This window comes from Mastigoproctus giganteus, chromosome 6 (genome assembly GCF_048544385.1).
Source record: "Mastigoproctus giganteus isolate SK-2022 chromosome 6, ASM4854438v1, whole genome shotgun sequence".
NCBI lineage: Eukaryota > Metazoa > Arthropoda > Arachnida > Uropygi > Thelyphonidae > Mastigoproctus > Mastigoproctus giganteus.
In genome coordinates this window covers 130625256-130643270 of record NC_143580.1, presented here as the reverse complement: position 1 = coordinate 130643270, position 18015 = coordinate 130625256, and the positions used below count along the sequence as shown (strand labels likewise).

The window sequence follows — 18015 nt, the reverse complement described above, 5'->3', positions numbered from 1 at the left end:
TAGCCACACATTGTATAGAGACTAATAGATTAACTAGAGGATTCAGGCAGAGGCTGCACAACATTAGCAATAGCATCATTAAATGCAAATGATGCAAGAAAAAGCTTATTTAGTACCAGCCAAAAAAAAAAAAAAAAAAAACCTTTTTATTTCATCCATCCACTCGCTCCAAATGTTTGTCTAGTTCTGCCTTAAATCTATTTAAGCTATCCACTTCTATAATGACAGATGGCAGTTTGCTCCAGCAATCAACCACCCGCTAGCTAAAGGCAAACTTCCACACATCTATTCCATCAGCACTGAGCATACTCAAACCATTCAAGGCTTTATACACCTCAATCAGATCACCTTGCAGGTGCCTAGTCTCCAGACACTGTAATTTGCAAAACTTAAGCTTTTATTTGTAAGAGCAACCCTTTGTTCCATTCACTAATTTTGTTGCCCTTCTCTGTACTCATTCCAGCAGCTCTACATCCTTCTTAAAATGAGGCCTCCAGACCTGTATACAGTACTCAAGGTGTGGTCTGATCATGCCTTATATAAGGCAATGATCAGGCCACAAGAGACTAATAATTGGATAATCACTTCCTTATCCCTGCTAGAAAAATTCCTATATATCATTGACAATACACCATGAGCTACTCTTGCAGAATGTCTGCACTGCTCAGAAAACTTCATATCTGCCTGCACAATTACCCCCAGGTCCTATTCATTCTCTACCACTGTCAAGTGTAGTACCACACAGTTGATACGTTACTCTGGGGTTACTCCGTCCATATGCAGTACTTTACATTTGTCAATGTTAAAACTTCAGTTGCCACCTCTCAACCCATCTCCTCAACTTTTCTAGATCCTGCTGCAGCAGCGTAACAACCCTGCCGACCTTCCTATCGTCTGCAAACTTGGACATTAAGCCTGATATACCATCATCAATATCATTAATAAATACAGATTTATTTCTGGTTTCAGATGAAGGTTCCATTTGCAACAAAGATGTATGCAAACAGTCATCAGAGCAGAGAACCTGAAACCATTAGTTACTACCCGGGAGCTGAAGTAGTCAATAGTTTGCTGTAATTATCTTTTGACAGTCCTCATGTTGCACGAATGCATAAAAAATACTGAAATCATCAACAAAGCGGGTACTGTTTACAGTTTGAGGAAGTTGTTCTGTAATAGAATTAAATTTGATAGCAAAAAAAATATGGCACTTACGGCTGATCCTTTGGGAACTCCTTCCTCTTAGCAAAAGAGAGAGAGAGAGAGAGAGAGAGAGAGAGAGAGAGAGAGAGAGAGAGAGAGAGAGAGAGAGAGGCCCACATGAACTTGAAATGAAGTTCATTTTGCATAAAATCCAGTTTGTATGAAGATTATTTAATTATAAAAGAATTGCAACATGACCCACACAGACAGAAGTACATCTTTTAAAATTCTAAGTCTCCAAACCAAGTTATTATTTTTTTTTAATCACAATGTTATTTTATTTTATTTTTTTATATATATATATATATACACCAGGCCCCCGTTATAATGCAGTTCGCTTTACGCTGATTCGCTATAACTCTGTTCTTATATTATAACCCGTATCTGACTATAATGCTGTCACAGATCACTATAATGCTCTTTTACAGATTGCATTTCTGGCATATTTAACAAAATAGTTTCATTTGATGTAGTCGATAGCTTGAAAATGAATAGCAAAACAGCATTAAAACGTTTCCCATGCCGACTTGAAAAATTTTCCCACACTCAGTGAAATTTTCTGGAACGCTAATTTAATTGCAGTACAGTGACTTGTTACGTAGTTTCGAGATCAACGTTTTAAAAAATGATCAAGTATATTGCTTGTAATATTTGCGTTTTATGCATTTATCCGAAGTCTAATCATCACTCAGTACAGTATTAGACATTGTATCGTAATTAATGCAACCAAAGCAGTTACATTTTAGAAGAGTTAATAATGGCCGATAAGAATGAAAAAGCAACGTCTGAGCACAGCACGAAGACTATAAAAGTAAGAAAAAGACTGAATTTGAAAATTAAATTAGACATTTTGAAGCAAATTGATTCCGGTCAACAACAAGCAGATGTATGCCATAATTTAGGACTTGCAAGTTTAACTGTAAGAACAATTATAAAAAAAATAGAGAATTAATTTTAGCAGCGGGAAAGATAGCTGTTCCATTGCAAGCAACTAGGGCTAGGCCGGCTATTAGGATTGAAATGGTAAGACTAACTAATTTTATTGAAGATAATATCCAATGCAGAATTCAGTTAAGTTAAATATTATAAAAAAAAAAAAAAAAAAAGAGAGAGAAAGAGATTAGCCAATATGATTATCCGAAAAAAACTCACCTAAAAAAAAAAAATGTGGAACCATTTAAAACTGGTAAGGGCTGGTTGAATAGATTTAAAATCCAGGGAGAAGCCACAAGTGCAGATCAAGGAGCCGAAACTTTCAAAAAAGAACTTGTTAAAGTTATTGAAGAGGGGTATTATGTGTTATACTTTTCAACAAGTTTTTAACATAGATGAAGCAGGACTTTTGTGGAAACGAATGCCTAAAAGAAGTTTCATATTGAAAGAAGAAAAAAACATGCCAGGTTTCAAAGCAGCGAAGGATTGGTTGACTTTATTGTTGAGTGGTAATGATGCAGGGGATTTAAAATTAATACCCCCTTTAGTTTATTTGGAAGAGGGCCAAAGTTCAATCCAAAATCGACACATTTTTCATGATTATATTCATCAATTAAATTAAATCAATTTAGATCAATTAAATTCATGATTTTAATTGGAATTTTAAGTTGAATTTTGATACTTAAATAGTTATATACATATGTAATGTAGAATATTTTATACGTACAAATATTTGAATATTAAATATTTTGACTGACATTTGTGCATCTTTTCACTACCGTTTATTATTGATTAGGAAATATTCTATGGCACCGACCGCAACTCACAAATACATACGTTACCTTATGGAAATGTGGTGCTCACTTAACGGATTCACTTAGCACTCTGATTTTCCGGAACAAATAATCAGCGTTAAGCGGGGGGGGGGGGGTCACCTGTATATCAAAGAAAACACTTAGTGCTCACATTTGAGGAAAGTATCTTCTCAGATAGATTTTTTCCAGTCAAATTAAATAGTCAAGGGTTGATCTGTTCCTCCAGAATCTATACTGCAACCTGTATAGGAAGTCATTTGCTTCCAGACACCACATAAGGCAGGCATTGAGGAACCTTTTTCAGGATCTTACACAAGCAGCTGGTCAGAGCTACAGGGCAATAGCTGCTTGAGATTTTTGCTCCTTTCCTGGTTTGGGAAAGACTAGCATGACTGCCTTATACTAAGATTTTTGAAACTGCTCTTCAAGATGGATTCTGTTGTAGAGACAGAGCAAGTGATCCATATATTCTGATGAAAGATGTTTGTTTATTCATGTCAAAATGAATGCCATTAACCAACAGCTCTTGCCTGTGAAAGTGAGAATGCTGTTTTAAGTTCTTGCTGAAGGAACAGCCAGTTGTAAATCTCAGAGCTGTTAGAAGACAGCTTCAATTTTTGTTTCAAGTTTCTTCTTCTGAGCAGGAAACTTTGGGAAATACAATATTTTTGCAGACACTGTAGCAAATGTTTTGAACAGAGTGCTGGAAATTGCAGTGGGGTTGCCAATTGCACATCCACTATGTTCTTGGATCAATTAAGAGTACAATATATTTGCATTTCAATTTACAGACTGTTTCAGACAACCTTGGGAATGGTTGACTTGGCAATAAAAGATGATCCCCAAAATGACTAAAAATGACTTTTACTGCCGCTACCAATAACACACACCATCTGTGAAGTTGTTTTCATATCAGGTTAAAACAGCAGGAAAGGGGGGGATAAACACCCTTAGACTGAGGCAGTCTGGAGGGTGTATCCGTAAATAAAATTCAGCCGTGAAGGAATTACACTCAAACTCCAATAATCTGCTTGTAATAATGAGAAAAAACTAATCAATACATTGTTATCAATTTCTATTGCCACTACCAATAACACGCACCATCTGTTTAACGAGAATGCAGGGAGAAACTGCGATAACGAGAAATGATTTTTCCCAGTAAGTTTTCCCAAAGTTTCTGTTGGTTCTCGTGTTGGCTTTCTTTACCTTAGCCAAACCATAATGTCTTTAAATTTACTTACTGAATAATTTAAGGCTAGCATGAAAGTATATCAAATCATTTATAATACTCAACTGAGAATTAGATTAAATACATAATGCCATACATATAAAAATGGTGCTTACATCGTCTTGCAACTTAAGCCTTCTAAGCTGAAGAGAAAGCAAGGCTTTCAGAGAAAACTTCAGATGTCCAAAAGACCACATTAACTGCTGAGCCTCATCTGAATTTGAACTGGAAAATGAAGTTATTTTGCTATGCAGTTTCTGCAAGTATTAAAATGCTTATAAGTTCAAAATGGAAAATTTTATACATTTTTTTAAAATTCACTCAATGCATTTATGTCCCAAGAACATTATCCCTATCCTTACAAAGAGCTTACAAAGTTCATAAGAACAAGTAAACATTCAATTCATAAATAAATGTAATATCTGTATAAATAACATTACAAAATAAGATTGTAATAAAAATTTTGAGATCTGATTATATTCAGATTATAATTTCAGATACACACTCTTAAAATAAGCCGTTTATCTTTACAACTGACAACAGTGTAACTTGTTCATATAGGTCGTTCCATGTGAAATTACTAAAGAGTTGTTTTTTATTTTAATTTTTTTATGATTTCTTTCCACATCATGGTATAACATGAATTAACTTTAAAGAACATTTGGGTAAGTTGCACATTTGACCCCTTCTGAGATACAGATCAGAATAATGGCCTGTTTAGATCACTTTGGACTATAAAGCACTACAGGATTTTGGGCCCCTATATTGCATTTCTTAAATTGCCTTCATGTTATGTTGGCAATTCAGATTTGATTTCCATAAAATCACGACAAGTGGGGGGGGGGACATGTTTTAATGACATAATGACTGTTGAATATGGCATACACTATATTGCTATAGATACATGAGTATAAGTCAACCCATTAGTTTTGGGCCTCAAGAAGTCAGAAAATGTACCCACATATAAGTCAGTATCAGAAAATATGCACTGGGGACATTGCCAACACTGCCCAATTTTGTACATTTCAGCATAACCAAACCATTTCAACATAATCAAGTGCAGATCTATTTGATCCTTTTTTTTTTTTCAACAATGAATTGAATATTTTTATTAATGTGTTGTATAAAATCAGTGTATATCACTTACCTTAATATTAAATGACTAAAGTAAGTGATAAGTAGCATTTTTTTGTAGTATCTTTTTGTGACCTCTACTAAAATAAGTATTTCAATTTAAAGGCTGCTTCATATGCACTTATTTTCAATTTATTTCAGCCATACATCCACTTTTTATGAAAGAATTAATAAAATTGGTTTTTACGTGATTACCAGTACCTATCAACTGTATTTCTGATTAAAACGAAAGAACTTTAATATCAATTTCCAATTACTGTAAAAAGACAAGTGTAGGCACTATAAAAGTTGAAAAATAAATGCATGTATTTGTTATACAAAACACTTGGCAATAAAAATTAGTAGCAACTAGATGTGCACTAATCTATGCCTCACACTCACTTTCTAAAGAACTAAGAACAAGATAATTTTTTTCCAATAACATTAAAAAAATTATTTTAAGTTGTTAACATAAAATTTTCTCTGTACTTAGAAAGGTGACCTGACTCATAAATAAGATAATCCCATACTTTTTGATTTTTAAAATGTCCAAACTTACTTGACTTACACTGGAGTATTCACGATAATTTTTTTTTTTTTTTTTTTTTACTATTGCTGTATGTTATTAAACTTTTGAAAAACATTTCAAATTCTGAGGGCCTTGAATATTGGGGGCTCTAGGTGTATTTCTATGCTTAAATATGTCACTGGGTCAGACAGCATGCTGAAGTTGGCAAAGTGATTTCCAATAGCACAACTATCAGTGCTACTGATATGCAAGAGTGTAGGAAATACTAACAACCTGATCTACCACAGCAGATATAATATAAACTGTGCCATCAAAGTTCAAAGTCAATGATACTACTCTGACAAAATTCAAATCCCATGAAGGGAGAGAAAGAAAAATGTTTTTGTTTTGTTTTTTTCCCTCCCTCCCTCTCTCTCTCTCTCAGAACCTCACCTGGTGCTTAAAATGTTTATGTAGTTCAAGTTGTGATGCGGCCCCTTTCTAAAAAAAAAAAAAAAAATTTCATTAGAAAATTTGTGAAAATACACTACTGTATTCTAGTTTGAAAACCAAATAAGCGATACTACTAAATGCATTGGTAAGTTAGTTTTCCTACACCTACTTGTCTATTATTACAGTGACTTTTGTTGTTATGCTCACCTGTCCAATTTCAAACTCTCATGTGTCATCCAGGAGTCACTGACCGAATGATCAGGAGCAGGAGTGCAATAGCATAAGCTCTTTGAGTAGACTGGGGTCAAGTCCCTGAATCCTAAATACAGTCGATCTGCCAACCCGCACCAGACCAGCGTGGCAGATTATGGTCCATTTCCCTCAATGTCAATCATTGATGAGGCTTCCATCCTGCAGTGGATTGATAATGACTACAGTTTTCCTTTTAACATGGGTCATTCTATGCAAAATCACTAAAGTGGTAGCTACATTTTATTGTATTTTTTTTATGATTTCTTTACATGTCATAGTACAACATAAGAACATCTGGGTAAGTTGCACATTTGACCCCTTCAGAGTTGGAAGTAAGAACAGTGGCCTATTCAGATCAGTTAGGACATAAGTGTGTCCACTCGTCCATTTTAGCAATTTCAGCACTTATTTTTAAATAAAGGCATAAAAAGATATCTAGCATTTAACTTCTATTTCTGTATGCAGGGTCACTGTTAAAAAATTCCCATGTAAGTTGGCATGATTATTCCATAAATGACATTTCTTTTTATTTACTAAAGCTTATTACATTCAGCAAATGTAAATTTCTGAGTGGAACTGAATTTTATCTCCCATCAGAATCCATCCTCCTGCTGTATCTGCTACAGCTGTATTTCCCTCAGTGACCTCTGAGCACTGCTACAGCTCATGCAAATTCAAGCCATCAGAGCTAGTTCACTGTCTGCATGTGTTACAGCCATGTTTCATGGGATTCTTTTGAATCTGGGCTGCAAAAGAATCCCATGTTTCATGGGATTCTTTTGCAGCCCAGATTTGGCAATGATTAAGTTACATATCATTTTTTGCCAATGGCATAAGAGGACACCTGGCTTTTGACATTTGTTTCTGTAGGTGGGATCATTGCTAAAAAATTTCTAAACAGTATGCAACTTTTTTCTTTTAATGGGAGCTATTTTACATGTAAAAGTCAGTACACTCCATTCTTGCTATTGGAGCTCATTTTCCCTATGTGTTACTGCATTTTTTAGCAGCCCAGATGGGGAATAATAAAGTGAATTTTTTACCAACATAAGAGGATACCCAGACTTTAACATTTGTCTCTGTATGTGGAGTCATTGTTAAAAAAAAATTTTCAAAACTACATATCTCTCTCTCTCTCTCTCTCTCTCTCTCTCTCTCTCTATTTACAGAAAACCTACTGACACTGGATCTCTCCTCTGTTTGCATTATCAAACAATAAATTAAATACAAAAATAGGTATACTGAAAGGCTTCATCCTGAGGGCCTGAAATTATGCAAAGGCCAGGTTCACAAGGGTAAAATCATCCAGATAACAGACATCTTCAGTAACTGTGGTAATAGTCATATAGTGCAAGGAAGCCACAGGCTTTTGCTGCACTGGCCAAAAAGGGGAGGAAAAAAAAAAAAAAAAAGACTAGATAAGAAAATGCAAATTATTTCCTTTCCCCATGCTCACATATGTAGGTAACATTAGTAGAGGCACATGATGCAAGAAAGCAAGCTTATATAGCATCAGCCAAAAAACCCTTCCCATTTCATCTCACTGAACGATCTCCATCCATTCACTCCAAATGTTTTAGTTCTGCACTGAACTTATTTAAGTTCTTGACCTCCACTACAACAGATGGAAGTTTATTCCAACTATCAAAAACCTGCTGTTAAAGGTAAATTTCCACACATCTATTAGCATTAGATGTGCAGAAATTTACACATCTAAAATTTGTACCTCTACTACAACAGTAGTAGAGCTTCCAACTAACAAACTTCCATCTGTTGGAACAGATGGAAGTTTGATAGTTGGAACAAACTTATCTGTTTTGGTAGATGGAAGTTTGTTCCAACTATCAAACACCTGCTGCTAAAGGTAAAATTCCACACATCTATTAGCATTAGTAAAGTCTTATGATGCAAGAAAACAAGCTTATACAGTATCCCCCCCCAAAAAAAAAACAAAAAAAAAACTTCCAATTTCACCCATCCATTCGCTCCAAATGTTTGTCTAGTTCTGCCTTGTTTGTCTAGTTATTTCCACTTCTACAACAGATGAAAGTCTGTTCCACCAACAAAATATCCGCTGGATAAAGGCAAATTTCCGCACATCTGTCTTTCCTCAATTTGAATTTATGCCCTCTCAGGTGATTATTCTGAGCAAGAGGAAGAATCCCATCAGCATTGAGCATGCTCAAACCATTCAAGGCTTTATATACCTCTATCAGATCACTTTGCTGGTGCCTAGTCTCCAGACACTAATTTGCAAAACTTAAGCCTTTCTTTGTAAGAGCAGCTCTACATCCTTCTTGAAATGAGGCCTCCAGACCTGTATACAGTACTCAAGGTATGACCTGACCATTGCCTTATACAAGGGGACAATCACCTCCTTATCCCTGATAGAAAAATTCCTATATATCATTGACAAGACAATATGAGCTACTTCTTGCAGCACATCTGCACTGCTCAGAAAACTTCATATCTGACTGCACAATTACACCAGGTCCTTTCATTCTCTACAAAACCCTGAATGTAGTACAGGTCGACCATCACTAATCCGGGCCCACTGCTAATTCAGACATAATTTCTACGAATGTAATTTCAAATTTCCTGGATCGGCGCACCGACCTGCCGCTACTGTTTCGGCGGCTTTCGTTGCAGCATCAGCTGTTGGCACGAACTCGTAAACACTGGCAAGCCATTCCCACTTGTTTTTCTACATTTATTATTATAACCTGCTCATATTCAGCCCCAGCCATGGTTCCAATGCATAAAGGAAGTGCCACTAGTGGTGTAAAGCGCAAACACAGTACATTGTCCATAACAGATAAAGTTGAACTTCTGAAAAAACTCGACAGCAGTGTGTCTGCAAGAAGTTTAACTCTGCTTAATTGTAAATTCCAGCACTTTCTCTAAGTTCCTCTTATCTTAGTAATTTTCTTTTAGCCATTCCTTTTTAGATTTTTTTTTTTTTTTTGTTACAACACACTTATACAAACTTGCGGAAAACACAATACAATATGATGGATAATACAGCGTGCTAACGAACTTGTTTTCACAAAACCTCTAACAATACTGACAAACTTATTGCGATGTTTTAGAGTTTGTTTTATCGTAATTAGTTTTATTGCAGCGCTTACTGCGCATGTAATAAACTAATCACAAACAACCTTCATATGTATGCCGTAATAGCGACACACGTATGTGGCCACATCGGCCACATATATGTAAAATAAAAAAAATAAGAAAAAAGACTTTTTTTTTTTTTTTATATTTTAAGCGAAAGACTAACATTACAATATTATAACATTACAACACTAACATTACAATATTTATTTTAGAATTACTAATCAAATTATTTCCTAAATTTTTTTGACCCTGGGGAATTTTTTTCTTAAACTAACTTGGCAGGCAACATGTTAAAGGCAGGTGGTGGTTAGCTGTTGGGTAAAATGTATGTGCTAAAATAACCACTGGTGATCCGAAAAACTCACTAATCCAGCACCCCACAGGTTCCAACACTGCCAGATTAGTGATGGTCGACCTGTAACACACAGTTGATACATTACTCTGGGGTTACTGCTACCAATACACCGTACTTTACATTTGTCAATGTTAAACTTTAGTTGCCACCTCTCAGCCCATCTGCTCAACTTTTCTAGATTCTGTAGTAACGTACTGTCATAGTGTCAGTACACTACAGCAACAGTAGCATACTGTCATTAGTGTCATTAATAACCCTGCCAACTTTGTATCGTCTGCAAACTTAGACATTAAGCCTGATATACCTCCATCAATATCATTAATAAATACAGAAAACAACAATGGACCCAACACTGAACCCTGGGGAACTCCACTAATAACATTAGTCCACAAAGAGCACCGTCCATTGATTACCACTCTGTTTCTCCCACTTAACCATTCCTTTATACAAGCAGCAAATTGCCCCCAATGCCATACTGCTCCAATTTGTACAGCAGTCTTAGATATGCAACAGTATCAAAAGCCTTCCGAAGATCCAAGTATAGGTAAAAAAAAAAAAAAAAAGTAAACTGCAGCCTTTATCAAACCACTGCAGGATGGAAGCCTCCTCAACAATTCATGCTGAGGGAATTGGACCATAATCTGCCACGCTGGTCCGGTGCGGGTTGGCAGATCGACCATATATAGCAGTCAGGGGCTTGAACTCCGGTCTACTCAAAGAGTGTGTGCTACTGCACTCCCACTCCTGACCACTCGGCTATGAAGGCCGGTATATGATATCATAATTATTCTTTGCATTCAGTTTCTTTGTGGCCATATAATATCCAATCAAATTGGTCAGACATGACATCCCCTTAACAAATCCATGCTGTGTCTGAACTATAACTGAAGTCTTGTCTAGATGATCCTACAGTGCTTCTTTGATCAGTGCCTCCATTAATTTCCCTGGAACAGAAGTTAAACTAACATATCTGTAATTACTTGTGTCACCCTTTGATCCTCCTTTGTGAATTGGGGTCACATTTGCACATCTCCAGTCCATGGGTACCTCACCTGAGTCCAAGGAAGCTCTTATAATTATGGCTAAAGGTTTGCTTACTTCCTTTAATGCCTCCTTTAATATAACTGGATAGATCCTATCCACCCCAGGCACCTTTCTTATGTTTATCTTCAAAAGTTTCTGCTCCACTTTGCTCTCAGTTATTATAAATCATTTAGCTCACTGCCAGAGTTTAATTCGCCTCTGGTATTCCCCTCCCTGAATAACTCCTCATGTGTAAATGTAGATGCAAATTTATTCTACAATTGTCTTTCCTCAATTTGAATTTATGTCCCTGAAGACAAATAATCTGAGCAAGAAGAAGAATCCCAGTAGCATTGAGCTTACTCAAACCATTCAAGGCCTTATACACCTTGTCAGTTAGATCACCTTGCAAGTGCCTATTCTCCAGATGCTGCAGTTTACAGAACTTAAGCTTTTCTTGGTAACAGCAACCCTTTGTTCCACTCACCAATCTTGTTGTCCTTCTCTGTACTCGTTCCAGCAGCTGTACATCCATCCTAAAATGAGGCCTCCATACTTCTATACAGTAATCAATGTGTGGCCTGCCCATTGCCTTCTACCACAACAATCAACTCCTTATTGCTGCTAGCAAAATTCCTGTATATCATTGACAAGATATCGTGAGCTACTCTTGCAGCATATCTGCACTGCTCAGAAAACTTCATATCTGACTGCACAATTACCCCCAGGTCTTTTTCATTCTCCACTGATACGTTACTCTGGAGTTACTGCTACCCATATGCAGTACTTTACATTTGTCAATGTTCAACTTCAGTTGCCACCTCTCAGCCAAATTTTCCAGATCCTGTTGCAGTAGTCTATCATTACTGTCATTAACTCTGCCAACCTTCGTATCATCTGCAAATTTAGACATTAACCCTGATATACCTTTTTCAATATCACTGATAAATACAGAAAACAACGGGCCCAACACCGAACTTTTGGGGACTCCACTAATAACATTAATCCACCAAGAGCAGTGTCGGGCCCATTGTTGTTTTCTGTATTTGAATTTATTCAAACTGTCAACCTCAACTGCCTGTGAAGGCATCTTGTTCCAGCAATCAACAACTCACTGGCTAAAAGAAAACTTCCCGCAATTTAATCCCTTGTAATTTGAATTTACGCCCCGAGATCTGGAATTCTCTATAACAGCAAAAATTTTGCCTTCATTCATTTTACCAATCCCTCTCAGAGCATTATACACCTCAATCTGGTCCTCTCAGGTTCCTAATTGCCAAGCTCTGCAGCCCAAATAATCAGAATTTTTCCTCATATGGTCTCACCCTTTTTGTCAATCTAACCTTTTGGCAATTCAAGATGGTCAATGTCTTTTTTCAGATGAGGTCTCCCTACTTAAACACAGTATTCCAAATGTGATCTTACAATTGCATTATACAGTGGGATTATGACATCCATATCTCTACAGGAAAATGTTTGATAAATCATCAATAGGACACAAGGGCTTTTCTGCCTGCTGTTTAAACTACTCAAAAAACTTCATATTTGCCTGTATTATAACTCCCAGATCCATTTTATCCTCTACTGTATTCAACCCCACCAAGTGTACAATTCATTTTGGGGTTGCTATTCCACAAGTGTAAGATTGCTGCATTAAAACATTGCTGCTTTTCTGACCATTCTTGCCTGTTCCATCATCCTGAAAGAGTATTGCTTAGTACTAATCATTAACTATTCTACCAAATCTTTATTGTCATCTGAAAATTTTTACATTCGAGCCTTCTATCCCATCATCAATTTCATTTATTAAAATCATAAAAAACAGTGGTCCAAGAACTGAGCCTTGGGCAACCCCACTTCTGAGTTCACCAATCTGAAGAATATCGATTAATCACAACCCTCTACCTTCTGCCCTACAGTCACCCAGCAATCCATCTTAGAATTTTCCCAGTAATCCCAACAAACATGACCCAAGTTATACAGTAATCTCTCATGAGGGACTGAGTTAAATGTCTTGCCAAAATCCAAATAAACTATAGCAAAATTGTTCCCTGCATCCAGCTCATAAGTAGCTGTCAAAATAGCTGTCAAGTTAAATAAAGATGATTTTCCCTAACCAAGTTGTGTGTTATTCAAAATGCCATATCTATCTAAATGTCCTTTAATTGCTCTCTTAATCATTGCCTCTAAGATTTTTCCTACCACTGAAGTCAGATTAACTGGTCTGTAGTTGCCAGCTCCTCTCTTACAATCATCTTAATGTATTGGTGATGTGTTGCCACTTCTCCAATCCAAAGGTATCCCACCCAAGTCCAAAGATGCTTTCGTAATTAGTCTCATTAGTTCAATACATTCAATGGAGGCCTCCATCAAAATTATGGGTATATGCCACCAACTCCAGGAGTATTACTTGCCTTTGAGTGTGAAAGTTTTTCTAATAAACAGTCATCTGCAATTTCAAAATCAATAATTTCATATGACTTGGCCTCACTCACACAGTCTCTTCTCAGCATGATCTTTCTTCAGTAATGACAGATGCAAAGTATCTGTTCAATTCATCTGCAACATCAGCTGGGTTGCCTAAGAATTTTTCACAACAAATACACAAGGGTCTGATCTGATTCACTTTTTCTTCCTTATATTTGTATAAATGAAAAAGTCCATGTTCCAATTCTTTGCTCTCTTAACCAGTGCTTTCTCATACTCAGCCTTGGCCTCTCTAACCTTATCTGTGGTACTATTACAAATTAACTTGCAGCTGTTGTAGACCCCAATACTTTTCATTGCTTTTCAACTATCTCATGCTCTTTTTTTCTGCTCTATTTGACTGACCAGCCCTGCATTCATCCATTTCAGAATTCTCCTCCTGCAATATTTTTTTAATGGTATGTATGCATTCATGGCTTCAGTAATTTTTTCTTTAAAGATATTCCATAATTCCAATGTATTTGCCTTCACTCTGCAGTCTGCCTAATTGATAGATACCATATAGTGCCTTACACTGTAAAAGTCCCCTCTTCTGAAATTAAAACCCATGCGTGTACTTCTAACAACTGAAGACTGAGTGATCACTAACTGCCAATGGTTACTGTATTTTAAGCCCTGTGATGTAATCTAATTCGTGAGTAATGATGAGGGCAAGAATATCCTCATCCCTTAAGAGGCTTAAGTTCTGCAAATTGCAGTGGATGGAGACTAGGCACCTGCGCGGTGGTCTGATTGAGGTGTATAAGGCCTTGAATGGGTTGAGCACACTAATTCTGATGGGATCCTTCCACTTGTTCAGATTACAAACATAAGGGAACACAAATTCAAATTAAGAAAAGACAGATCTAGAATAGATGTGCGGAAATTTGCCTTTAGCCAGCAGGTGGTTAATTGGTGGAACAAACTTCCATCTGTCGTGGAAGTTGATAGGTTGAATAAATTTAAGGAGGAACTGGACAGGCATTTAGAGGGAATGGTGTGATTTTTTTTTTTTTTTTTTGGCTGATGCTGCATAAGCTCATACACTTGCTTTCTTGCATCACATGCCACCACTAATACTACTGGTCCACCTATCTTTCTTACAAAAAATATTACCTGTTTCCCTGTCTCCCCATTATAACTAAATCACCTTCAACCAGAGCAGTATTCACTTTACTATTCTTATCTGGGATCTAAATCAGATGTGCATCACCTGGTAGGTCAAGAGATATCTGAGTTCCAGACGAGTTACATCACATTTGTTTTAAGGGCAAACCCTCGTTTCCTCAGTGACTCAAATTCCTCATGTAATGCACCAAGTTCTAATTTGAGAGTGGCACACTCCTTACATCAGGTACAAAGACAAGAATTATCAGTTTAACTAGGTTTGTCCACAAGATCAACCTTAGAATATATGCCACAAGCTATACAAATGAACTCATGACTTATACCAGAAATACCCACAGGCATTTCCGTCTGGTCAGGAGATCCTTGGACTTTGTATTGTAGCTGATCTGGTAGCAACCATTATTAACAATTCCTATCAATCACCCTAGAAACAGAAGATCTTAACTGGTAAAGTTTTCCAACAATATTATTTAGATTATATAATTTAGTTCATTTATTTAACTTTTGTCTTATTCCATTCTATTTTAATTTAAACAATATTTATTTGTATTTAATTTTTATCACATATCCTTAAATGTGTATCAACATCCCCCCATTACCCATTAAGCCAATACCTGCAATAACAATACCCTCAGGGAACAGATAAAACCTGGGGTTGAGACTACAAAATACAATCCCTTACTCTTTTCTACCAAACAACCTAGTAATAAGATTAAGTAAACCACAATATATATACGTTTCACCCATAAACAAATCAACACCTGGTTCTTGTGACTGAAGTGATCAGTTGTGACAGTGATGTTGCAGAAACAACTGGTAAGTGTTTAAATATTATTGTTATTTACTATATAAAAATTAACCTTAAAACAAAATTCTTCAAATTAAATCTTAGTTTTATTTACTAAAACTTTTAATTCAACTAAAAAATTTTAATAATTCCATAATAATAACCCTTTGTTACTGTCTTTACATTCACAAAAGTGATAAAAAAAAAAGTACCACAAAAATATTTGATCCCATTATGTACATAATTCCAATTTGGAAATAAGCATAATAATACCAAGGTAGGTAGGTTTTGAGACTGTGTTAGTGACATCTCCATTATCCCAATATATTTGTTTATCCAAATTTAGCTAAAATGTCTGACAATGAGAAAGATGAAGTGGAGTCTGAGCCCTAAATGCCATCAACAGAACATCCCAAGCCTCAATGCAACTTGAAAGTGTTGACAGGCACCTCATTGCCTCTGAAAAGCAAATAACCCAGACACAACCATGCACAGTTCTTGTGATTGAAGTGATCTGACTGAACTGACTCACCTTCTCCACTTACCACTCTTTTGGAACTTCCCAGATGAGACACTGACTTAACAAAATTACCCACAAAGGATAAAGAAATCTGCATACCTGATGGCACCCCCTTGGCTCAAGTCATGCATATCGGGGTTGAATTGGAGAACTGTGGCCAAAACAAAGATAATAAGCATCTGGAGCAAAGTAGACACCATCCTTCTTAACCTACATAAAGATAACGAGCACTTTAAAGCTCAAACTGACCTCTTGTCCATGAGTTGTAGGAACCAAATGCCACAGCACCTCTGCTCATATCTGAAGTGCTGAGGACCTGTACTGAAGCTACACCTGCATTTAGGAAGAGTCTTTTGAAGGCTTAACCTCATCATCACTCAACCAACCAAGGAAACTAAACTTTAATCGAGAAAGCAGTTAAAGACACAGTCATTAAGAAACTAACATCACAGTTCAAGACCATCAAAATAAATTGCATTCATAAAAATAGAAATCCTAACATCATAACCAAGACAGCCACCAGGGAGGAGGTTGACATAATCATACATAACTCTAAAGTTGCCAATATTGCCCTGAGAGCTGAAGGCCACTCAGGCAAGAGGCCCATCAACTGTCATCATCAACATTGATAAGTCCTTAATATCTGATAATATGATGGATGAGATCCACCAGCACGACTTTAGAAATATCATGGACAGCCAGACATTCACCAAAGAATTTGTTCCCAAGAAATCCAATACCTCATGCATCTGGATGATTGAACTGACACCCAGAGTTTGGAAAATCCTTAAAACACAAGAATTTCTTCCGCCACTGAAAAATGGCTTCATCTTCATACAAGCATAATTTGCACACTTCCGATGGGTTCCATTTCCTTAAACAGTTTGAGATTTAAACATGGTTTTTCAGAATGATCGACACAATACTGGAAATGACACAAAATTTTAAAGCAATTTTTGTTTTGTTTTTTTAACACCCCAACCCACATTATTAAGCACTTCCTAGGTGGTAGATGACTCTCATCGACCAGTACAATACCAGTTGTTAACAGGAGAGACTGCTTCTACAGGGATGGGATACACTTAAATAGAAAGGCTGCAAGAATATTTGCAGATGCTATTGAGGCAGTGTTAGGTGGGTCGAAAAACTGCTAGCTTGGGGAGATTCACAGACTAAAAGGTTAAAAGTAGCTGCAGGCAGAGGTGAAGGTGATTCTTGCACTACATCCATTAGAATAAGCAGTAGCCTGGAGCGAGGTGTGCTGGGGGTATCAGAGACTGATGGCAGCCATCATGAAACAGGCAAATCTGATGAATTTGAACTGTTGGTCAAGACATCAAAGGTGGATATTGTTGGGATATCAAAGACGTGGTGTCACACATATAAAGATGCAGAATTGGAATTTGGGGAGTACAATGTGTACAGAAAGGACAGACAGGATAGGAAGGGAGGAGGGGTTATGCTGTTAATTAAGAAAAACAAAATCAAAAGAAGAGCATCCAGTTGATATAGATGGACAGTGCACTGTTGAGTCAGTTTGGAGTGACAAAAACACTGTGAAAGCAAAAATAGAGTAGGAATGAGCAGGAATGTGTTAAAGGCCTAATGACTCGAATGAATACAATGAACAATTGTACAGAGAAATAGAGTGGGCTAGAAAATCAGAATGTCTTATAATGGGGGATTTTAACTTTCCAGATATTGACTAGAACTTGTGAGTTGGTCACTCGCACACTAGTAAGACTTTTGTGGATTTATTGGATAATTGTCTTCTGCAGCAGCATTTGACAGGCAACCGGAGAGGAGTAGTAGTAGTGGCATGTGAGGCAAGAAAGCAGGTGTATGAGCTTATGCAGCATCAGCCATAAAAAAAAAAAAAAAAACACACACCATTCCCTCCAAATGCATGTCCAATTCTTCTTTAAATTTATTCAACCTATCAACTTCCACAACGACAGATGGAAGTTTGTTCCAGCAATTAACCACCCGCTGGATAAAGGCAAACGGTAATACTTTTGACCTCGTTATCAGCAGTGATCATTCATGTATTAAGAATTTGCAAATAAAGGAACCACTAGGTGACAGTGATCACAGTGTACTGATGTGGGATTTAA

At 36.7% G+C, this 18015-nt stretch overlaps 1 protein-coding gene across 1 annotated transcript in view; it reads right to left on the bottom strand.

Moving 5' to 3' along the window:
- Nucleotides 1-18015, bottom strand: part of LOC150084581 (tubulin epsilon and delta complex protein 1-like) — a 203771-nt gene that overhangs the window by 109517 nt on the left and 76239 nt on the right. Inside the window, exon 4 of the mRNA XM_090376295.1 lies at nt 4296-4436. Within this exon, the coding sequence (XP_090232421.1) occupies nt 4296-4436 (141 nt within the window). The remainder of the gene's footprint in view (nt 1-4295; nt 4437-18015) is intronic.